The sequence below is a fragment of the Erpetoichthys calabaricus genome, chromosome 4, assembly GCF_900747795.2.
Source record: "Erpetoichthys calabaricus chromosome 4, fErpCal1.3, whole genome shotgun sequence".
NCBI classification, from domain to species: Eukaryota; Metazoa; Chordata; class Cladistia; order Polypteriformes; family Polypteridae; genus Erpetoichthys; species Erpetoichthys calabaricus.
In genome coordinates, this window is record NC_041397.2 from 149859274 (window position 1) to 149885030 (window position 25757).

At 36.5% G+C, this 25757-nt stretch overlaps 1 protein-coding gene across 1 annotated transcript in view; it reads right to left on the reverse strand.

Moving 5' to 3' along the window:
- gbe1b (glucan (1,4-alpha-), branching enzyme 1b) overlaps positions 1 to 25757 on the reverse strand; it is a 1026151-nt gene that overhangs the window by 540118 nt on the left and 460276 nt on the right. The window contains exon 7 of the mRNA XM_051926986.1: positions 15250 to 15459. Within this exon, the coding sequence (XP_051782946.1) occupies positions 15250 to 15459 (210 nt within the window). The remainder of the gene's footprint in view (positions 1 to 15249; positions 15460 to 25757) is intronic.

Here is a 25757-nt window from a genome sequence, read left to right on the forward strand (position 1 = left end):
TTTGAGTTTACCCAGATTAACATTTTATAACTGCACTAATGCAGAGATGAAAAAATGCTAAGATATAAATATACAAGATAAATCATAGGTTAAAGCTGCTGCTATACAGATACAGCTTCCTGGACTTCAAACCCATACCTAGTTGTGAAGACTACATGCTTTCCCTATGTCTGTGTTGATTTTCCATCCACATCCGTAAAAATGTGCATGTTAGGTTAAGTCCAAATAAGCCTTGTGTGAATGTGAGTGTTAGATAGTGTGCAAGAGTAGGTTCAGCAATGGATTTGTGTTCCATTCAAGTAGTACACCCAGTACTACTTTCTAGAACCCTGAATTGGATAAAGCAGGTTTTTAGCATTTGTTTTAAATAAAGGAAAAGATATCATTTAATATTTTATTGGTGTTAAAGATGTCATTAATAATCTCTAAAATGTTCAAACTCCATTATATACAATTAATAGGCAAAATTATTATTTACCAATACTTTATCATTTCAATGCAAACACTATAATTAAATTCAAAAGTAATGTTATGAAAGGTGAAACATTTTTAGAGTGGTAACAGCTCAGGATCAGATCCAACTTTAAGTAACAGTATGCATGGTTAAGATGTTATTACATATTTATGTAGGATGAAAACTATAGATGTTTAAGATGCATAGACTTTAATCCTTCTTTAATTTTGAAGGTATCCTCTTAGACAAATCTTGCCTTAGCTGTTAATCCTACTTTTATTAAAAAATGAACATCCATAAAAACAATTTTTTTTTACTGTGAAAGGCTTCAATATTTTTTGAAGGTCCTGAGTAGTTTAAATTATTCTCACTATTATAAAGCTATAAAGCCTTCTATATTTTTAACCATATCCTTATTATAAAAAAACAATCATAATTCTAACAAAGGACAGAAAGATTTGCTTTATTAAAACATAAAGCTGACAACAGTCTCCCAAAAGCACAACCAGATATAAGAATTTCTTAACTCACTTAAATAACATTGCATATAAAACAAGCATCACACTTTAGATAACGAAAAGGCAGTTAATAAAAATTTCATTTTACAGCTCAGACATCTCTCTCGTAGTTCTCATATTTGACTTCCAAAACTGAATCTGAATAAAGTCACTATAGGTTAATAAGACCACCAACTTTGAACATAATCATTTTTGGATGTGTTCAGCAGATTACAGTTTTTAGGCAAGATGCCAGCAGATTTTTTTACCTTGCAATGTAAAAGATCAATGATCATTAGCAGATTACCAGGAAGGTAACCTAAGTAAGGCTGCATAACTCACATTACAGTTTGCAATAAAAATCTGTTTTGTTATTCTCTTTTTATAAAAATGTATTCATATTTTTGCAAATAACAAATTTATATTAAAATTATACATCCAATAAAATATTTTTAGAAAATGAAAATTAAATGGTAAAATAAAGCAGACAAAATACGTTACAAACACAAAAAAAATTCTATTGCATTTTCCTCAGCAACACATTTTAAACCAAAACAGGGTGACTATACTTCAATCAAAAATAGTATTCAAAAGTTATCTTGAAAAATCTTGTCACTTTGATATATGTTTAATTTATTAATTTTGCCTAATTCAAATGAGCATTAGTGTTTACAAATACAAGTCATTGCTTTCTGTGGTACTCATTCAATTTAAATACAACATCAAAATTATACCTAAATATATTATATCTAATATAAGGATTTCAGATTGAAGGGTATTATGACATGAAATCAGTTTATACTGAAAACATCTTTTAATAGTGAAGGCAAAAGGACGTTTTAATTTGTGTTACTGGAAGAAGGCATGAGTGGGAGGGTGTGGATGAAGGTTTAAAAATAATCTTTCCTGAGGCCAAACATGACAGGTTCAGACAGATGTATACGCTTAACCCTCCAATAAAAATATTCTTGACTTGGTCCTAGCAATAAATTAGTCCATGTGAAGGGCAATAGAATCACTTGAGTTTTATTCTTCAAGATTTTCTGAAAGCCCTGAAGCAAGGAAAGAATGAAGAACTAGATATATAATACATCTTTTTCCAAAGAACAGGGAAAACAGCTGTCATTATGATCCCAGAAAGATGCAACCTGAGGCATCCTTGCTTATGATCAAATATACTACAAATTTATTTCTTTTTCTGAAAACTGAGAAAACATAAGCCAATAAAGCTAATAAAGATGTGTATAAATAGCTTGTGCTAAACACCTGCCACACATTTAAAATGGGGTATGTGTGTGTAAGCTTGGGGTAATGGGTGCCAAAAAAAAAAAAAAAACTGACCTAGGGGCTTTGCATACAACTAATGGAGGGAATCAAGGGTTTATATGCAAGGATTTAAAATAAAACAAAGAATAAAATATGCAGCAGCATAGACTAAGTACATTAAAAAGGTTCAGAGAGTAAGAGTGCACAGCCTAATGATACATTTTGAATATCTTGTTTTTATCAAGGGGAAATGTATTTTTGTCTCTGTAGTACTTTGTCAACATACAGTGGGTACCATCCATCACGTCACAATATACAGTAACTCAGTTTTTTTATCTAGATTGGACACTACATTTTGAAATGAAAATGAAGACAATACCTTCAAAAGATGGCAAACATTATCTTTAAATGCTTCTCGTAAGGGTTCTATTGTAAAATATATTACTATAATTAAAGTAAAAAAAAAAAAAGAATTCCATATGATTTTAGTTAACACTACTTTTTTAATGTACACAGGGAAGTTTTCTATAGACTGCCTACTATGAAAAAACTAAAAAGGAAAATATTATCAAAGCATTATCGGAGGAAACAAAATTTCAAATGTTCACTTTTGGTACAAAATTAAAACTTCTTGCTACGTGCTGAGTGCATTTGTGGATAACCTAATACTGAAATATGTTAGGGTAATAGCTATAAACTATTACAATATTAAATTAAACCTTCCATGGCCCAGCACTGCAACATCCTTTAAAAAAAATTAAAAAAATAAAAACTCAAAGAATATGAATGTTATCTTTTCAATTTTTCTTATTATTAAAGACATACTTCTTCTATGAGCAAATTTTAGCACTTAACTCGTGATCTTCTATACTCTGTTCATTTGTCCAACTAAGGTATTAAATTGAATAGTATGCAAAGCTAGATACTACTGCATGTTGACTGTATCAGTGATGAGATAAAGAACCTTCCAGCAGTCTGTACTGAGAAAGGCACAGTAATAAGATTATATAAACATAATACAATGCATTCACCAACAAACTCAAACAATCCAGAGATGATATTATCATTGGATGCAGAAAAAGCATTTGACATGGTTGAATGGAACTACCTTTTCACTACATTGGAGAAATTTGGGTTGGGCCCGAACATTTGTGCATGGATCAAATTACTGTATACCAATACAGAAGCTTCAGTTTATATTAACATCAATTCAGACTACATTAAACTACAGTGTGGTACCTGACAAGGATGCCCATTGTCACCACTATTTTTTGCAATCGCCATTGAGCCACTTGCAATTCACTGTCGAAATGCTACTGAGATAAAGGGGATTTTCAGAGAAGGACTGGAACAGAAAGTTTCTCTTTATGCAGATGATATGGTACTGTATATATCAGACCCACAAAATACTGTGTCTGCAGTCCTAACAGCACTAACAGAATTTCAAAAGATTTCTGGTCTCAGAATCAATTTGGATAAAAGTGTGCTCTTCCCAGTGAATTCTCAAGCATACAATATTCGATTGGACATCTTCCCTTTTTATCATCGCAGATCAGTTTAAATACCTAGGGGTAAACATCACAAGTAAATATCAAGCTCTTTATCAACAAAATTTTACCATCTGTATGGAAAAAATTAAGCAAGACTTTAGCTGGAAGAATTAATATTGTTAATGAATATCCTTCCGAAGCTTCTCTTTTTATTTCATAACATCCCAATATACATCAATAGATCATTTTAAAAAAATGAGACTCAACCATAACCTCATTTACTTGGAATTCAAAACATCCACATATCCAAAGAGTGACCCTACAAAAAACTTAAGGCGGAAGGCGGCATGGTTCTATCTAACTTTCAATTTTATTACTGGGTGGAAAATATACAAACTATAAAAACCTGGGGCCTCATGTATTGCGTAGAACTCACACTATAACATGGCGTAAGCACAAAAGCGGGATTGTGCGTACGCACAGAAAAATCCAGATGCAGGAATCTGTGCGCACGCAAACTTTCACGTTCTTCCACTAAATAAATCCCGATCAGCGTGAAAAGTAACGCACGTGCACGCGCCTTCTGTCCCGCCCGAACTCCTCCCAGAATTACGCCTCTTTGAATATGCAAATCAATATAAATAGCCTTCTGTGAAAAGACAATGGGAAAAGCACAGGGGAAAATATAAGAATTTCAGCGAATACCAAGTGGAGGCAAAGGAAAAACGTACTATTTGTTGGTTTAAACAGTGGTATAATCAACAAAAGAAAGTTGATAGAGTGACAGAGTGTCGGAGAAACTCGAAAGATCAAGTTCACAAAGTCGCACAGTGCCCGAAATAAAAAAGAAATCACATATCAAAGTCGCCGTGAAAAGGCGAGTCGTAGCCCACCGTCTGAGAGTCATATGAAAGCTTATTAGGGTACAGACAAAAAAATAGGCACACAGTGGGAAAAAAGCACGAAATGTCAACTTTAATCTTGAAATTTCCACTTTAATCACATAATTTATTTTGCCATTAAAGTAGAACATCATAACCTTCATCTTAAAATCGTTTATTTTACTAGTTTCTCAAGTAGCACATTAAATGCTTTGTTCTGTGTTTGATCTTCTATGTGCTCTATGTGTGTGAATCACTACGTGCTTCCGTTCTTTCTCTTTCTCCGACAGGACACAGAATCCATTACATTCGTGATATTACAGCTTTCTGAATAATTAAAATACTGAGATGTATAAGTGATATCTTTTTCATGATGATAGGAATGAAAGCATGTTATTAAACATGGGAACACGGTGGCGCAGTGATTGTTCATATCTCACGCAAGAGGCTTGCTGCGCCATGTGCGACCATCGATGAAATAGTTTATCACAGCAGTACTGTCTCTTTCAAACGTACTAACCTCCAATTCCTGTCCTTACTTTTCTTTCTCCAAAAACCCAATCGCCACACAATCAGCTATGTAATAGACGTGAAGCCATCTGTAAGCTTAGAACGCCGATTCTTCAAAACTTTTAAGGAACATTGAAATATCTTCGTAGTACATGTTTAATTATTATATCTGTCTATCTTTCCAGTGTCGCGTCAGCACCAGCAAGAATACAACGCAATGCAGGAACAATCCCTGAACTAGCTAGCGCTGTGGCACCGTGTCCTCACATGTTTAATTATTAACAATACAGATTATTTAAATGAAGTTAAACTTTTATCTGTATAATATAATCAACATATTTTGCTGCATTTCATCTTAAAAATGAATACCGTCATCATATGTAAATACGCGCTTTATAAAGTGGCGCAGGTTGTGCAATATTATAACTGTATCCCAAGTTTACAGTGAGGTGATTGTACTTATAAGTACAAACAGTTCTACAAGGAGCACTTGATGGACTGATTTAGTGCGTTTATAGTTCTTGGGATGAAACTGTTTCTAAACCGCGAAGTCCGTACTGGGAATTCTCTAAAGCGTTTTGCTGTGGCTCAGGCAGTGTCTGCTTCATACTGTATACCGATAATTCTCTTTCCGATCAGCTGCTGCTGTGATTTCCCACTCAGATACAGTGATATAAATACTCCGAGTGGTGCAGTGAGAGTAATATGGAAAAAGATTATCTGCTGTTACAACCCTTAACGGGAGCAGCTGAAAGAAGAAGAAGATGCAGTGAGAGTTACAACGCCAAAGCAGTTATGGTATTTAGAATACTATGGCTATTCCCTGGACCATTATATTGCTACAGGTTAATTACAATCAGATGCATTACACTAATAAACAATATGCAATTAATTTCAGTGTATTTATAAAGCCGCGCCAGGAATGTGGATCTAAGAAAGGGTGATCACACAGGAATAGTAGCACTGCTTTGACGCTGGGTGCCGCCAGTCTGCAAAACCGGGGGAATAAATTGCGTACGCCAAGGTATGAGTTACCGTGGAAATGTGCGTGGCTTTACGCCAAGTTTAGGTTTTATACATCGCGATTTGAGCGTGGAAACGGGAGTACGCAACATTTCTGTGCGTACGCACCGTTTATACATGAGGCCCCTGGACATTGACACAAATAGATGAAGAGACACAGACTTGGCCCACAATAGAAATAAAATCCTGCAGTACTTCTTTATATACCTTGCTTTGTACCTCAATAAGTACAAGTCATCGCCAATATACTAAGAACCCAATTGTGCTTCACTCAATCAGAATATGGAACTAATGTAGGAAGTATTTTAAGAGAGAGAAGCTTTTATCTGTGGCACCTCTGCACGAGAACCACCTTTTCCCACCCTCTCAAACATATGCAGTTTTTAATGCCTGGAAAACATCCAGGATTAAATCACTTAGAGATCTGTACATAGACGTCTTTGCATCCTACGAACAATTACACTCCAAATGTAACTTACCAGCAACACATTTCTTTCACTACCTTCAAATTCGAAACTTTGTTAAACAGAACCTGTCCAATTTTCCTCACCTCCCAACTACATCTATACCAGAAAAAATATTGATCAGTCTCGAGTACTCAGACAGCATTTCTGTAATATATAAAACTATTTTACAGTCCCTCCCTTAAGAGAACAGTGGGAAAAGGATCTCTTACTCAATATTTCAGAAAAGGAGTGGGAAGCAGCAATGCACAGAATTCACTTGAGCTCCATATTTGCAAAGCATAGAATTATTCAACTTAAAATTATATATTGAGCTCATCTCTCTTGTTTAAAATTGTCCAAAATGTTTCCAGGGTAAGATCCAACCTGTGAACGCTGCAATCAAGTTCCAGCCTCACTGGGTCACATGTTTTGGGCCTGCACCAAATTAACATCATTTTGGAGCAAAATCTTTAAATGCCTTTCAGACAGCCTTGGTGTCACAATCCCTCCTATTCCACTAACAGCTGTGTTTTGTGTACTTCCAGATGGGCTTAAAGTGGAGAAGGACAAACAAACTGTAATTGCCTTTACTACACTATTGACACGTAGACTTATCTTGCTCAACTGGAAGAATCTTAACTCTCCTCTTTTAAGTCAGTGGGTAACTGATGTTATATACTATTTGAAATTAGAAAAAATCAAATTTTCACTTAGAGGATCTGTACAAAACCTTTTCAAAATCTGGCAGGAGCTAATCAGTAACATTTTAGAATAAGCATTTAAATTGAGGAAGCAGGTTCTCTCCCCACTTTTACTCCATTTATCTTTATTCATTTATTATTTTATCTATATATTTGTCTTTACTAGTATAAAGTTTTACACTGCTGGCCTAGCTCTCTTTCTCAGGGGTGGGGGTTGATTTGTTTCGAACCTTTCTCTTTTTGTAAAACTCAAGTTATGTGTATGGAGTGTTATTTGATGTTAATAAATTTAAAAAAATTTAAAAAAAAAACAGATTATACAGTATAAGCATAGCTTGTTTCTTATCATTGCTGCATTAAACGTGTCCTTAAGTTTTAAACAGTATTTAAATTTCTGTTTATACCCCTTCAATATACCCTAAAATATGTTGTTTGACTTTACATGCAATGTCTACAAGGTTCACATTTTTTTTTTTTGTGCAAGTTTTACATAGTTTTCTTTGAAATCCACATTCAAAATGCCCTTTTAAACTTTGCATTCACCAGAGGGTGGTTCAATGTTGTGTGCAGTTTTCCCTTATGTTCTGCATATGTGCTTACCAGATCCCAAACTGAATATTACCAGAAAACAATGACCATGCCTATACCTTAACAGCTTTTAAACAAATAAAACTGAAAGAAATCAGTTAAAGTCATTTGTCCTTTGCTAATATCACCTAAGGATCACTAGCCTTAAAAGGAGTTGGTGTATGCTAAATGAGCACAAGCAACAACTGAGATTTAGAGCATTCAGACCACCTATTTAGTCTTGAAGTGCATACTCAGCATAAGGCGATGATGAATAATCTCTAGCTATAAAAGTCCAGCCGTGCAAATGAAACATCTCTCTAGTCTAGGCTATAATGACATTATCTTTCACCAGTTTGAGATTTTAAAGCAGAGTTTCATTTCAGAGTTCACAAAATATCACATTTTGAAAGTAGGGTATTCAAAAAGGGTAGCTGGAAATGAAAAGGCAGGCGGACAGTTATTTTCTTTAAGGTGTAACCAAATTTGTATCTTTATATAGGTTCAGAGTATCTTGGAATTTCAAGGACAGGCAGTTACTGATAAGGCAATTAATGATCTCTGTAAGCAACACAGTTGATAAATGTTTGCTAACTAAGGGTAATCAGACATGACCTAACTCTTGTTGATATGAACTAAGATTTAAGGGAAGATTTGGGGGGGAGAGGTTTCCAAGCTATAAAAACTTGGAGACTGCTTTAACTTGTATTCAGAACTTTAATGTAAAGTTCTGGATCAGCATTAATGCTATTAAGGACCTCCTTTTGTTAAATTAATATATTGTGGCTTATTTTCTTTGACAGTTTTGCCTACAAAGATAATATTAGACTACTCTGGGACTGCATTGTGAGAAGGAACAGAGCACTTCAGTAACATAGGCATCCCTTTTCAAATATTCTTCTTTTTAAATGAATGACTCAGGTTTGTCTGTGGGCCATTAATAGAGAGCTCTGAAAACAATCTGACAGGAGGACTGGTAGATTTTCATTTTTTGTGCATATTGTGAGCTGCGAAGCTAATCGTACCCCCAAAAGATACAGACGCCCCTGGGAAAACCCCTAGGAAACATAGACAGACTATCTTCACATTTCTTCTTTCCCTTCTGGCCGGCTCTGTCGTGTAATGTGCCTCTCGCATGGTGCTCCACCTTATCAAAAAGCCTGCATGGGCTTCTTTCAGTTTGTTAAATTGATCTCCTTATCTCTCTCTTTCTCAGACTTTCTCTGTTCCTAGCGGAACTGTCATCTCTGACTTGTCATGGAGCACGTTTAAACTTTCAAAAAAAGACAAATGTTTGTTTGCAGTGCTTTTTTTTTTTTCTACAACCTCCTGTGTCTCTGTGCAAATCTGTGACCCAAGCGTGATAAGTGGTACCAGGAGTGGTTGCACAGATGGATGCACAGTTGGAAGCCGAATACATTTCTCAAATCGCCCAGAATGTTCCACTCCCTTACAATCTGGAGGATGATCCTCCTCCACCTCTGCAAAATGTTAGGCAAGTTGTTCCTCTGCCTCCGCTTCCGGACAATGCTAAGAATGTGCTGACGAAGATGGGTCCGTCTGATGACCCGGAGATGTTTCTTTTGGCTTTTGAACAAGTGGCGACTTTGTTAGGATGGGACAAACGTCATTGGGCTGTTATCGTCATCCCGTTCTTATCTGGTGACGCCCTTCTTTCATTACGAAATGTACCTGCCGAAAAGCTTGGTGATTATGGTTTTTTGAAAGATCAAATTGTTTTGTGGAAAGCCACAACTTTTTTGTCGAAAGGTTTTGCACTTTACAACTGGAGGCTGGATATGGACAGTTCCATCCGTGCACAAATACAAGATTTGATTCATAAAGTGCATTGCTGGTTTGAGGGAGATAAGATAGAGCGCATCGTGGAAAAGGTTGTTATGAACATAGTGCTGTTTGGAATACCTGCACCCATCCGAGAGAAGTTTCTTCGTCACAACCTTGAATCACTGGATGTTATTTCCCAACGTTTAGAAGGCTCGCAGACCGCTTTGCGAACAAACGGTGGCTTCGGTACTCCGTATCCTGTATTACAACCTATAAGGGATCACCCAGAGTATCCTCGTCAACTTGACCGTGGACCGGAACGTCGTCAACCGTCAGCAACTGACTATCGGATGTTGTCGGCTAAAGAACACCCTATCACATACTTGAGTAGGAAATTACTCCCCAGAGAACGCAATTATTCAACTATTGAGAAAGAATGTTTGGCTATTAAATGGGCTATAGAAGCACTACGCTATTACTTATGGGGACGAAAGTTCACATTAGTAACTGATCATGCTCCACTTCAATGGTTATACCGTCAAAAAGATACAAACTCCCGTCTCATGAGGTGGTTTTTATGATTACAACCTTACAGTTTTGAAGTCAGGCATCGACCTGGCTCTGAGCACATTAATGCTGATGTCCTCTCACGTCTGTTTGAACCTGGTCTGGAGAATCGCTTGATTCACGAAAACGTGAATAAAGCTGAGGGAGGGGGTGTGAGCTGCAAAGCTAATCGTACCCCCAAAAGATACAGACGCCCCTGGGAAAACCCCAAGGAAACCCCTAGGAAACATAGACGGACTACCTTCACATTTCTCCTTTCCCTTCTGGCCGCCTCTGTCGCGTAATGTGCCTCTCGCGCGGTGCTCTGCCTTCTCAAAAAGCCTGCATGGGCTTCTTTCAGTCTGTTAAATTGATCTCCTTATCTCTCTCTCAGACTTTCTCTGTTCCTAGCGGAACTGTCATCTCTGACTTGTCATGGAGCACGTTTAAACTTTCGAAAAAAGACAAATGTTTGTTTGCAGTGCTTTGAATAAAGTTCCTTTATTTTTTCTACAACCTCCTGTGTCTCTGTGCAAATCTGTGACCCAAGCGTGACAATATATATTTCGCTCAAGGTGGGTCCTTGTGGGTCTCAAGAGTGGTTCCCCTGCACATATACCAGTATTAATCAATTATGAAAATCAAGAAGGGGTCTTGATAAACTTAGCAGCAGATCTCTTAGCTAAACTGCCATTCATTTAGTGGCAATAGGCCAAAAACAAAGCATATGGGAACAGGAGCATAAGAAGTTGGGAAATGTGCTATGAAATTGCACAAGCAAGACAAGAGTGTAAGTGAGAGACAAAGGAATTTTTGAAGAGAATAATAGGTGTAAAAATATAGTTTAAATTATGTTGCAAGAAACCAAATGTGTTACAAGAATGCTCAGTGTGTCTGAAAGTTAGGTATTATGCTTAAAAGATGACATGTGAACAGGACTTCTTAATCGGAAACATTCTAGTAATAAACTGAATGTTTAAGCATTTGTTGACAATATTTTGTGCACACAAAATTAGAAATACCTCCGGTAAATTTCCAGGGCTTTGAGCTAGTTTCGGTTCAAAAACAAGTTTTGAATATGTGCAATACTTGGTGAAATAAAAAAAATAATCTTCACTTTTTCTTACAAAAATATTTATAAAAGTGGAAAACATCCTTCCTTTAAACCCTAATCAAGTTTTTAGGAAAAACGTTCTTTTAATAGCTATAAAATACAATAGAGGCCATTTAATTTAAGAATAAAAATGTTACAGGTGTGTGTGTGTGTGTTCATTATTTTTGCTGATCTAGTCTTTAATTGTCATATTTCCACATTAACAATAGCTTTCCTTAATGCTTGTACAACTGAAATTGCAGTAATCAAAATAAATGGGTCCTTGAAAGTTTGTTGATTTACTAGTCCAAAGTTAATTAAAAAACATTTCAACAAGGACTATAAAAGAGTTTAAAATAACTGCCTACATGCAACTCTCCAAGGCTCGATATAGACTTTAAGCTAAGTTAATAGCCAATTTTAAAATCATCCTTTTGACATTTATTTCTGAAAGCTGTTGATCCCTTTTTAACTCAAATAACTTATTAATGACTACTCTCCAGGGTGTAGACTGTGAACACAAAAAGCAGATCATCCATCTTAAAATCTTTAGAATAACTCTGTGGGATGTGCTATAACAATAGTGAAGATGGCAAGTAAACAACAGTAGAATGGGTAGCCCAAGCAAGACTAGACATTCCTATCTCAAAACACTTTGTGAATATTACGGGGATTATATTAAAAATAAGAAGTTTGATTTTACTTCTATTTGTGTTAATAGGTCAGAATTAAAGCTTTTTAATCAAATCTATAGGGAAATCTTTAGTCACAAGATCTGCAGTGACCTACCTGCCAATATAACAGTAAAGTAGACCCATTACTTTTGCAGTGCACTTTAATATGTAGTGACATTGCTGATATAAATTGTGGCAATAAGTTTGATCTGTTGCTACAAAGAATTTTACCATGTAATAGGATCTTAGGGTGGAAGGGAGTCACTAGTATGATGGATCCAATTTCAGATCTCTGCCTTATTGGTAAAAAATAATCAACACTAGCCTGAACAGAATTGCACAGTAGAATTGCCATGGATGAAGTAGGTGGCCTTTTTGCTCTAGATTCAGAAGTTTATTATTATTGAAGTTTAATTGGATTGAAGTTTAATTGAACTAGTGATTTATTTTCTTTTACTCTGCTTTCAAATGGCATAATATAATATATTTATTAAACACAGTATTATTTACCTAAATTATTACTTTTAGGAGCCATTTTATGTGAAAGGTCCATACATATATGTAAATATACAAGTATAAATCAACAAGCTTATTATTTATTTATTTTTTTGTTTTTGTCGAATGCCCCTTTTCAACTATTATGTTTGCAAATGTGTATAGCACTCTGTGCCTATATATGAGAAGTGTGCTGCCATAGAAAATAAGATTAAAATCATTTAATCAAAATATTGATTTTAAATTTAATGTTTAAAAAAGGTGGACCAAAACTATATTTTTAGCAAAATATGAAAACTGTTTGCAGAAACAACAAAGTAGAGGATTTCTAAACATTTCTAACCATGATTTGTTAGCATCAGTATCACTACCCTAACTTTTAAAAGGCGGCTTCTAAACAGTGGTGTATGCTGACACAGAAGAAAGGATTAAAAGATCTCTCAATGGCTTAAACATCAATAACGTCAAAAGCAAGGAGAGTGATAGTCAATAGTCTTCTGGGAAAAATGTCCAGATGGCTTAGGGCTTCACATTATCAAAGATCCCTAGATCGAAAAGCAAACAAAGCAAAACCCATAGAAGCCTTTCAAGATACTCACTTTAACAGACTTACTATGTTACATTCATCCCTGAAGTTTATGTGTTGTGTTTGTCAATATGTTATTTGATATTTTTTCTTTCATCAGATGTCTCACTGTTTTTTTGTACAAACAGTTGGATAGAACACACCAAGGAAAAGTGGGAAAATAAATGCCATAAAAAAGAAGCAATTTGTTTATCCAAAATGGAAATGCCACAACCTGAAAAATTCCCTTACTGAACCTCTTGAAATGTATCCAGCTGCTAAAGATAGAAGTGCATATAGATTTGTGTAGGGTATCAGCACCATAAAAATGTAAAACAAAAGTGGCAGTGTTTCACAGTATACCATACAGATTGTTAATTTAATGCTGATAAATTCCTGTATTACATAGACTACAGCTTGACAACAGAAAAAAAACAGGAAATTCAAGCAGATGTATGTCATCTGAATGAAAAATAATTAAGGTCCCACGATTACAAATATTTTGTACACCTGCATTTTAAGGAAGATGGGAAGCATGACCACAGGAAAATTTTAAAAGAATAAGGTCCCTATATTTTGGGTATGAACATTAAGATAAGAATTTGCACAGAAACATATAAAGTTTAGCAAAATAGGAAAACTTTCCAAAACACACTAAGTGGGTCTTTAAACTTTTGAAAAAACTAAAAAATGTTAAGAAAATTAATTATTTCTTCATTACTCAAAAAGTGCATTAATCTTTTTATTTCTACTGCTGACGATCTTAAAGAGGCCCAAAATAAGCTCTGAAGTTTTTGAAACTGCCAATAACCACCATCAATTTTGCATTGGCTCATTGCAAAAGTTCAAGACCTCATGACCTCTTTCTTAAATTTTTGAAGATTCTGTAGCATCTTTATTGTTTTTTATGTTAAATAATTGAGCTAACCTCTTGACTCAACCTCACACACAACTAAGACACATTCATACTTAAATACATTAAATATACAGATAACTTGCAGTGGATGAAAATTATATAAAATACATAAATGCTTAATATATTAACATATTTTTAGTTCTGTCTTCATTCATCTCTACAAATAATTGCCTTAATAGAAAATTGGTTAGCAAGCTAAATGAATGAATGATTAATGCATTTTTATTATTTTTTTCTGCAAAAAAAAAAAAAAAAAGCTAAATCAACGGTTCTCAAACTGTGGGGCAAAAGTAACAAAAAAGGGGGTGCGAATGTTGCCATATGTGGCGTAATTTCACTATTCGTAGGGAAATTTTAAACTTGTAGCGGCAGCAAAAAATATAGGAATAAATTTTATTAGGGTTTCAAAAAAACGTTAGGGGGGCGCGATTAAAACTGTTATGAAATCTCAGGTCACAAATACTTAAAGGTTGAGAAACGCTGAGCTAAATGATCATAAAGGATGAAGGGCAACATCAGTCTGCCTTCCACACATGTCTAGTATTATTGGTGTTGAGGTCAAAACTGCTGGGACATTTACTGAAAGTTTCAAACTGAACTTATTACTTTTTGCAGTCAATTGATAATACAATGTTAAGATCCAGGTACAAAGTCAGTCACATTCTTCTGTTCTACTTCACTGTGATAGAAGTGTGTATCAAGCAGTCAATTTGTTTGTATCAAGCAGAAATGACATTCAAACTGGGTAAGCCATTATGAAGTAATATTGGTTAGAAAGCTTAGTTAACATATATTTCTGAAGAGATGCAAATATCACAATGGAGATTCAAACCAGTTTCCTTAAATCCTTACAAGTATCTATTAATATTTTTGGCAAAGCTCAACACTTGGCCAAATATTATAAAATATGTCTGTATATACATACATACACACACACACACACATACTTGTTAAGTATAAACAAAGTATTTTAAGCATTTTTCAGCATGTGTAGCTTTCCTGAACACAGTAAATGAAAATGCATGTGTTAATTAATATAACTCACACTAAATGACCTAAAAAAAATAATTATGTCTACTTTTAATTTACAGTGTAATTAAATGTTTACACTGTGATGGACTGGTGTCCTGTACAGGGTTTGCTCTTGCCTTGCTCCCTATGCTAGCTGTGATATGCTCCAGCAGACCCCCACAACCCTGTTCAGGACTATGTGGGTTGAAACTAACTAACTGACATGTTTACATTATCTTTTAGTTGCACATATTCTCCAAAATAACTATCTAGTAGAAGATTAAATGAATGAACATGATGAAAACATTCCTATAAAGCTACAGCCTTACTTGGAGTAGTCAAAAAGTCTGCTGTCCCACAAATTATGATTCCCTCGTGATCCAGAATGGAAAAAGCAACTGTCAGTTCCATCAAACTGGTTCAGTCCATCTTCAGTGTTTTTTGAAGCATGACTATGGACAACATCCAGCAGTACTGCTATTCCCATAGAATGAGCAGTGTCTATCAGTTCTTTCAGTTCCTCAGGATTTCCATACCGGCTGTAAAAAAAGAATACAATTAAACAGTAGGAAATGGTCAACTATATGAAAAATGAAACAATTCCAGTAATATCTAAAAAGCCACTTTTAAGTTTTTCAAAAACACAATCTCCAATAAAACATTAAGGAGCTTTTATGAAACAAATTGCAACAGACTTATAAGTGAAAACTAAAAGTATATATTTTGCATTAAAAGTAATACAGGGAATATTCATTTCTTCAAATAACAAGTCAAGTCAAGTTGGGGAGCATGCACGGGTACAGCGCATTGCTGCACCCACTACACAATGAAACAACTCGGGATCCCAGTTTGCAACCCCCCAGGCAGACGCAGTCCAGTCCCACCCTTCCGGAAATGAACCTCTATCTGCCACAGCCAGGTGTTACGTGGGCGACCCCTTGGTCTAGTCCAGCCTCTTGGGTCCCCAACAATGAGGATCTTACGAGCTGGATCACCCTCGGGGAAACGCGCCACATGGCCATAGTGCCGTAACTGACGCTCCCTCACAATGCAGGTGATATGCCTCATTCAGGACTCCATGAGCAACCGCTCATTCAACACAATGTCAAACCAACAGTACCCAAGGATTTTCTAGAGAGACACAGTACCAAAGGAATCCAGTCTTCGTCTCAGGTCACTGGATAGTGCCCATGTCTCACAACCATATAGCAAGACAGGAAACACCAGGGCTCTAAAGACTTGGACCTTCGTCCTTTTGTATAGATACAAGGAATGCCACACACCCCTTTCCAGTGACCTCATGACCCCCCATGCTCTCCCAATCCGTCTACCGACTTCATAGGAAGAGTCACCAGAGACATGAATGTCACTGCCAAGGTAAGTAAACCTCTCAACAAGGTCAACACTCTCTCCGCAAACAGACACACTGCTGATGGCTGTACCCAAGAGGTCATTAAAGGCCTGGATCTTGGTTTTTACCCAGGACACTCGCAAGCCCGGACACTCAGACTCCTCACTCAGTCTCTCGAGCACCCGATCAGAGCCTCCATTGACTTTGCGAAGATCACAGAATCGTCAGCAAAGTCAAGATCCGTGAACCTTTCTTCACCAACAGATGTCCCACAGCCACTGGACCCCAACACCCAGTCCATACAAGCATTGAACAGAGTAGGAGCCAGAACACACCCCTGACGAACCCCAGAATCAACTGGGAAAAACGCAGAGGTCCTGCCTCCACTCTGCACAGCACTCACAGTACCAGTGTACAGGCCAGCCATGATATCCAGCAACCTCGAGGGGATCCCGTGAATCCTCAGGGTGTCCCACAGGGCAGCTTAATCAACTGAGTTGAACGCTTTGCGAAAATCGACAAAGGCTGCAAAGAAACTCTGCCGATATTCATGTTTGCAGTTCATGAGAACCCTCAGTGCCAGGATACGGTCGATGGTAGGACTTCTTAGACGTAAAACCAGACTGTTCCGGTCGCTGGTAGGTGAGCAAGTGATCACGGATCCTATTGAGGACGACCCTAGCAACGACCTTACCCGGCACCAAGAGCAGTGTTATCCCCCTGTAGTTGCTGCAATCCAGGCGATCACCCTTCCCTTTCCAGATAGGGACGACAAGTCCAGTTTTCCAGTCAGTTGGGATGATGCCAGTCTCCCAAATGGAAGCAAAGATTGCCTTACCACCAGCCTGGAGAAGTTCACTCCAGATACCACAGATCCCTGCGGCCAGATCTGCAGGGATCTTCAAATAATATTTTGTTTAAATTAATTCAATACATTGTGTATATAAATATAGAAATAGGCGAACAGACATTTGAGACTTTAACAATACAGTAGAAATTTTGCCTAAAAAAGCTGCAATATTATATATGTATTGATATAGATATATAATGAAGTTAGATGTTATTCCAGTTCACAGTATAACGCTTTTCCCCAAAGACTGTAAACATGTGAATGCACATACAGTACATGATGATTATTATTATTCACAAGTCATATGTTAAATTAATCATTTTAAATCATTAATTGCTGTACAGCTTTTAACTGTTTAAATATACATTTTCTATATCTAAAGTTTACTAAGCTGCAGTTTTAAATTTGCCTTCATCATTTCTTTTTTTTCCAATTAAAAGTGGAAGCTTCTGCATTTTAAACAATCTCATTGCCCAAACTCAAGCGGTATCCCTTTTTAATTAGAAGGACAAAATAAAAGTCTGAATTCCTTAAAGTAGCTTTTCTTGTCATTTGTCTATTTGCACAGGACAACTTCTCCCATCATTTTTTTTGAGTTTATTACTCCATTTTCTTGAACATAAAGGCTTGTAGCGGGGCCACATAGTGTTTAAATGTCAGTTCTGTGTGCGTCTCGTTTCATTGTCCCGTTTACTGTTTATGTGCATCAGTTAATGCCGTCCCCGAAAAAAGGGGGACGGATGATGGAAGGAGACCACAGCCGCCAACCTGGAAAACACCTGTTTACAATCATTCAATCACAGCCGTCACAGGACTATATAAGCCATCAGGAGGAGAAGGAAAAGGAGAGAGGAGAGAAGGAGATTTTTCATTCACGGCCACGAACCAACGGTACCAGTTATTGTCCACATCGCGCTTGCCACTCCAGTTTGTTTTTCCATCTGCTGGATTTATTTCACGGACCTCACCACGAAAGACCCCGGGGTAGGACTTAATCATCCACCATTCACACGAGGATTCACGGTGAGGCTGTTCCATTTTTTTCGGGGAGATTCAAACAACTCTATCACTAATTCAGTCATCCGCTTTCAGGACAGTTTCATTATTGCCGGACTCACATTCTCATTCATTTTCAGTTTATCATTCATTGTTTTCGTGTTGTGTGTTTATTTGTTACAGGGACAAGGGAGGGTTTTTGTTGTATATATTTCTATATGTTTGGTGGTGTTTTGTTATTGCTGGGGTGGAGGGATATTTGTAGTATTTATATGTTTCTATTTTTATATTTCATTTCATTTAATACATATAATCTGTTTAATTTTACATCCTGTTTGTGTACTTATATTTTTCACCGTCGATTGTGGGGAAAAGTTCAAATGGTAAGAAGTACGACTTGATAGTAGATTATTTCTCAGTAAATTATCCAGGCCACTGGTCTTGAAGGTGTAGCTGCCGGCTGGGTAAAAGGGGTCGGCCGTTACATAAAAATATATCAATCCCCTCTGTTCACTGATAAAACAAGCTTCTCCTTGCTGCTCTTTGTTTACACAGCAGGAAGTCTGCTGCAAAAAAAAAAAAAAAGTACACACTCTGGCTCAACTACTGTATTACTTCGCGTAAAAGAGCACTAAAAATACCATAAAGCTTAGAAAAGCTGGGGATGAAAATATCGGTTTTAGTGATCAGGCTTTTTACCAATCACAAACGAGTCTTTTTTTTAGTGAAAATTGCCCGGCCGATCGATCAGCACATCCCTACATATTCAAGTAAATGCTGACTGGACCACCACATTTTTTCTCTGTTGTCTATAACTGAGGCTGACTAGTCTGCAGAACAAAACATACAATGAAGATTTTGGGCAGGACTGCCTCTAAGATACCTACATTCGAGCTGCAGTACTTGTACACAGTTAAGTCGTAGGACTTAGTGGCATTGAATTTGCTAGCTATATGAATCTGTTTGCATCTGAGGCCCTCTCCTCAATGACACCATCAAAAGTCAGTTCAGCTAAAGGGCAAGTTCACAGATGTCATGATTGGCTTTTCTGTAGAAGGCATTTTCTAGGTTTGCCATCTGATAAGACTAAATTAGCCCCAGTTTAAAGATACTCTGATATCTCAGTGTTACACCATTTACCACACTTGATCAGTGAACCAAGACCAAAATTCAACCATAGCCAATCTTAATGGAGAACATTTTGCACCAATTATCAACCAAAATACTGGACCTTTGTGCACCTAAAGAAGTGATGGAAAATTGTCCACTCCTTCCTTTATAAACCACTTTAAGCATTAGTAATACTTCAGCGCCCTCTGCCCTCTCACTGCCAGGCTTAACTTCTTCTCTATAGCAGGACCCCTTGGCTGAGCGTGTGGCCACAACAAAGCCTGGAGTGACACATCTACTCCAAACGCTAAGCTAATGCTGGACTATATGAGAGGAAAGACATTCCATAATGTAACTGGAGATGGGTGCTGCATTGATTTCAGCCTGGCTAAAATACAGTAAGGTGCACAAGCAACAAAGCTGTAGGCACAAGCAATATTTACATCTTACCCAAGAAAGGAATCCACTGATCAATGACTCCTCAGCTAATTTAATTTTTATGTTAACAAAAGAGGACCACTATGTTGTGAAAACTGAAAAGACTACAACTGCAGTATATCCAACAAACGCAAGGTTTAAAAAGCCATAACAGAGAAAAGATTCTGGACAAAAGACGATAGTGTACTGAACATCCATACATGTGTGCCACAGAAAACCTAACTGTGGATGAATCAGAATGAAGCATTGCCTTCACCTGAGACAAAAGGAATAAAACAGATAAGTACACTTTATACTTTTGCTTCCAAGAACTTCATTGTTTGTACCTAAGTAGTTAGAGCAAAGCTAATTTATTAACAAAGATATCTGGTTTTTGGCGTTGCCTTACCTGAAAATAATAAGCTGTAAGTGGGATAAGTCTTTTAGCAGTTATACATTTCTCCTTCTGAATTCATTGAGAAACCTAAACTATCCTTCCATTAATTCAGAGCAGGTAGCATATTCCAAAGCATGTGGTACACACACCCTCAAACACATGCACACAGCCAAATATACACACCCTCAGAGAGGAGTTGGGAGATGTAAGTGAGTGCCGGTGAACTGTCAAGAAATCAAAGCGCAGGCTCTAAGAAATTTTATAACTAGAAAAAAATGATTCCTCCAAACTGACTGAAAGTTTGGGACACTGACAAGAACATTTAAAAGTCAGTCCTGAATTAATTAAAGGATTCATAAGTATTGTATCTTTATCTATTAGAGAGAAAAAGATCAAACAATGCTAACTGAGATTTATGTGCTGTGTTGTTCATGTCCGTTGTCGATATATACAGTGCATTCATATACTCATATTTTATTACTCCTACATTATGAATAAACTATGTTTTTTGGTGCACCAAGAACGCTTGGATTATTTGTTGAAATGCCTGACCCACAAATAGAGAGTGAAACTTGATTTGTGTTCACTTTCACCAAAGTTCATAAATTAAGTATACCATAATTCTTCATAGTTCTGGCACCCCTGCTGAAATGTAAATCAGAGATTTCACACAAGATGAAAGTAAAAATCTTTTTTTGTCTGTGTGTGAAACTTGATTGCTGGATACAGATGAGTTAGCTGAAATAACTCAAATGTTGAATTGCACTTTTGTTACACTGTTGAATACCGCATGAAATAAATCAAACAAACACAACCTCTTTCAAAGCAGAATATATGCATTTTGAAACATGGTGCCATAGGTTTGCCAGCTATTTTTAGAATAGTTTTATAAATGCAGTACCAGTACTAATACATTTAGAATAATATAATCAAATTTAATGCATTTATTCACCTTTCACCTTTAGTGTCTATTCAAAGCAAGGATGATCATTTGCCAATAATGTCATTGTTAACATGAAGCAGAAGAAAAAAAAGAAAGTAAATTTGCTAAACATCACTCATATGACAGAAGAACCGAAGTTGTGAGGGTACCACTGAATGGTAGAATGAGGACCTGCTGCTGGTGAGTGGGAAGTTGTAGTGCTGAGCAGAAGAGAGGCAGTAAACTGGTGAACAGGTTACCAATCTCTCTTCAGGCAATTTACTCTCAAAGTGATCACTTAATGAATACCTAAAATACAAGAACTGGTTAAGTATATACAATTTAAAACAGAAAAGGCTCACAAAACACATTTAAAGTGATGACAGCTTTCATTTTTTACAAAACAAAGGAAAAAATTATGTGCTTTGTGGGTGTCAAAATTATCATATTTAATGTAAACACCATGTACAGACAATAACAAATGTTTTCTTTTATGCAAGTTGTTTCATGCATACTTAAAAAAATGTCAGACCATTTATATAGTCAGTGCAATTTCAGATTTGTCTATAATTATATTGTCTACAGTATTGGAGCATCAATGTAAAAAGTATTTGTCCTCCATTTTAACTATTTAATGTCTTACAGTCCTTCAGGACTTTCAGAGATTAAACGATGGTAGTAGCATACATAAATAGAATTGTAAAATAAACTGAGGTAGGGGAAAATGTTTCAAAATAAATTAAATGTGTAACTGTGTGAAATTATTCTCTGCATTCACAAATATTTATATCACTTGCATTTAAACGACAGGCACTCAAGTGGCAGAAGAAACATCCAAAGATCTTACTAATGAAAGAAAAAAAAATCATACAAATATATGTGGGTGCTTGAGTTGCACAAGAAAACAGAATGAAATCGTACAGAAATAACCTTTTATTCCATACAACTGCACTCTGCCAGTAAAACAATAATATAAAACAGTTGGTTATCACAGCTGTCTCACAGCTCCATTGTCCTGGGTTTGAATCCTGGCCAGGATTAATTTCTTCCTTGCATCTAGGTTTGCCTGGGAAGGCACTGGGTTTTTCATGACTATGAACGAAATAAACCATTTAGAGAATGGATTTTAACAGTATAAGATTTTTTTTGTGCTGATCTGTTTAATAGTTTTTATCTTAGTTTTCAACATATATTTAAGACCCAAAACACATGGCTTAGAGTGAAATTTGCCTGAATGTTTGCAGGTTGATATTCTTGAAACTGAAAAAACACCCTACATATAAATCAGCCTCAGTAACAAAAATTGACTTTGCATATTGTGCTGAATCTTTTTCTGCAAAATGCTATTAGAAATTGAACAGTCTGAAGGGTACATATTTCAGTATGAGCAAAGGATACCAGGACTTATATCCGTGTTTTGTTTTTTTTGTTTTTTTTAACTGTCTATACTTGGCCCTTTCTTTTTTAATAAATCTAATATATAAAGCTCAAATTAATTGCTTGTATGCATATTTATATATATATATATATATATATATATATATATATATATATATATATATATATATATATAGTGAGCATGGGTCCGAACACCATCAGACAAACACCAGCACTTTACAAAGCACACGTTTATTTTACAAATAAAGTCCACCCAACCAAGGTTATTATAGTTTTGCCTTTTTATATTAGTTTTTATTTCTATATTTTTTCTGACCTTATTTGGAAACTCAGTTTAATTTTAGTTTTCCTTCATCGTGTATTTTTAGTTTTAGTTTAGTTTTTATTTCACAAAGACATTTCTATTTTATTTTTATATATATATTAGTTTCAGTTTTAGTTTTAGTAATTATGGCATGGAGCGCCGACGGAGTTAGTTTTGTGTCATAATCAGACAGAACTGTACACTTAACAGATTTGGATATGAGTTTAATGTTAGTGGAAGCTTACTACACTGCCTGGTTTACTATCTGGTTTTGTTTTTGTCTGATAAAAACAAGGATAATCAAAACTAGACACTGAATATGAACAATTTTACACAATTTTATAATTTTTTAAATATTTTCTCATGAAAATCACGAGGACTTAGTAAGAACAGGGCTCTTAGATTTGAATGAGTGTGCAGACCCCACCTAGCTGTATTGAGGGAAACAAAGAACAACAAGCATGTAGTGTCAAGGTTAGGGGCAGTGAGTCTTGAAAAGACCACCATAAAGGACAGTAAACCCATAATGAGCAGAGCAAGAGCAGGTAATAGGAGTATGGACAGGCATAAAACAACAGAGACAGCGTCTGAGATTAAGAACAATATATACATTATTAACTAAACCTGTTTATCCAGAGAAGGATTGCAGGAAATCTGGAGCCTACTGCAGCAGGTTTGGATGCAAGGCAGAAAAAATAAATATGGAATAAATACAAAAACCCACTCTCTACCTTTGTTTGTATCTCTTCATTGTTAAACGATGTTTCTAAAGCAAAAGTGATTGGTCAGCAACAATATGCTTGTATGATGACCTGGTCAGTCTCTTGATCAGTGTCGTTTTATTTTCAAAAAGCAAGAGTGCTCTCTCCTCGACTTTCTTGTATACTCAGATATGGGGATGGATATTTGAGGAGTAAACCGCAAGACAATGATTATATTTTTATATTATGTACATTAAGGAACCGTCAACAACAAATCAAATTAATAATATATTGAACAATTATTCTAAAAGTAAAGTTGAATAAATCGGACTCTGCAGCTGTATAAATAAAAAAAAAAAAATCGAGTATGTGTTCAGGTAAAGTACCACTTCCGGGTGATGGATTTGGCCCAAAAGTTAATACAGATCTATAATTGTGGTGTAACAACCACATGCCGAATTTCATCCATCTATCTAGTTGCGTATTTGAGTTATCATGTTTACACACACAATTCCAAAAAACAGTATTGTTGGACACTGGTTAGTCTATAACGTCAAGATTCATCAAAATATCGAGGTTGATTTTTTTCATGATTACTACTGTATACTTTCTCTATACTTCGTATATGAGAAAGTAAAAATGATTTCTCTTGTGCGAAGTGGCAGGTGAATTGCTGTCAACAAGAAGCAGACACCTGAGAAATAAAAGGTTTTGTTGATCAGCACATTTGATTTCACTTGTTTGAATTACCTCTTGTTATACAACAAGCACAAAGAAAGGCAGCACACAAATTGCTTTCTATTTCTCACGCACTTACTTCTTTACGCATCCACACTCAGCTTGCTCTGTCACCGCAAATGCTGTGCGAACAGCCGCCCTCTGTCACCAGCCACCGTTCACTGGACGAATATATGCGGGTGGCTCGTGGTGGATGACTGTCTGTTTTAGAGAAAACTTACAAGGGTTAAAGACTAACGGCAAGAATATTAATTCAAAAACGAAAACTAAAAATATTTTAGTAAATTATTATTTTATTTCAGTTAGTCTTTTCAGCTACTTTAATAGTTTCGTTTAGTTTTAGTTTTTCATTTCGGTTTTGTTAATTATTTTATTTCAGTTTACGAAAATGTTTTTTTAATAATAGTTTCAGTTTTGATTTTAGTTTTCGTCAACTATAATAACCTTGCGCCCAACATACAGTGCTCTCAGCACCAATCACCCTCCACACGGGCCTTTCTCTGAGTCTCCGTGGGCCGCCTTTCCTCTCCTCGCGGGAGCTTCGTCCTGCTCCCGCTCCCGACTCTAGCTCCCTGATTGGAGTGAGACAGCCCCTTTTATTTCCACCTGGATGTGCTCCAGGTGCTTGCTGATATTCTTCCAGCGGCACTTCCAGGTGTGGCGGAAGTGCCGCATGAGCACCCGGAAGCACAAAGGATGTCGCTGGAAGGATCTTCCTCCACCTTCCCAGGTGTGGCAGAAATGAGGAGCTCCCAGGCTTTGCAAGACTTGGGGCGCCCCCTAGCGGCAGCAAAGGGCCCCCACAGATTTGTGCCCCCTTGCTCCATCCCCGTGGTCCTCTGTTTATTCAGGGCGGTTGCCCCCTCGCTGCCTTGGGGACGTACTGACTGCTTCCCCGTCCTTCCAGGCATCCCAGCTGGGTCTGGCACCCAGTCTCCTGTGACATTATATATATATATATATATATATATATATATATATACATATATATATATATATATATGATATAAAAAAATCCTGGGAGAGAAAGATGGGAGACGAGATGTGATATTCAACTTAAGATCACGGAAGACACTTAAAAGACCCACCAGAAGAAAGAGAATGGCCACGGAGCGTCTCACGGGGACCTTAAACATGAGACTTTGTGCCAAGAGATTGACCCAGGACCGTCTTGCGATGCCATAGAACATGAGATTCTTAGAAGACACGCCCTACTTACAACCAATATCAAATAAGACCACGGGCAGCAAAACATTCAGTCGTCTAAAGGATTTGAGCACACACAGATCCAGGGTCTCAGCGCATATAAAGCGTATAAGGACAATATGTTATAAATGAAACATCGACGACTAAGTGAAGAAGAAAGCAGCGCGGAGAAAAGAGACTCAAAAGCGTTGGACAGAAAAAAGAGCAAAAAAGAAAAATAATAATCTAGGTGCAAATTCAGAAAATAAGTAATTATCAGCCCGAAAAAAAGCAGGTCCAATCAGGCTCATAATTAAAAGACAAAGAGTAAAAGACAAAGTAGAACTTCATAAAGTCGTTCACAAACGTTGGCGCTATATACATGCAGAGCAGGTTAGAGATTATGAAAGCCGTGGAATTCGAAAGTCTCAAAAAAAAAAAAAAAAAATGTTGGCGCAATACACATGT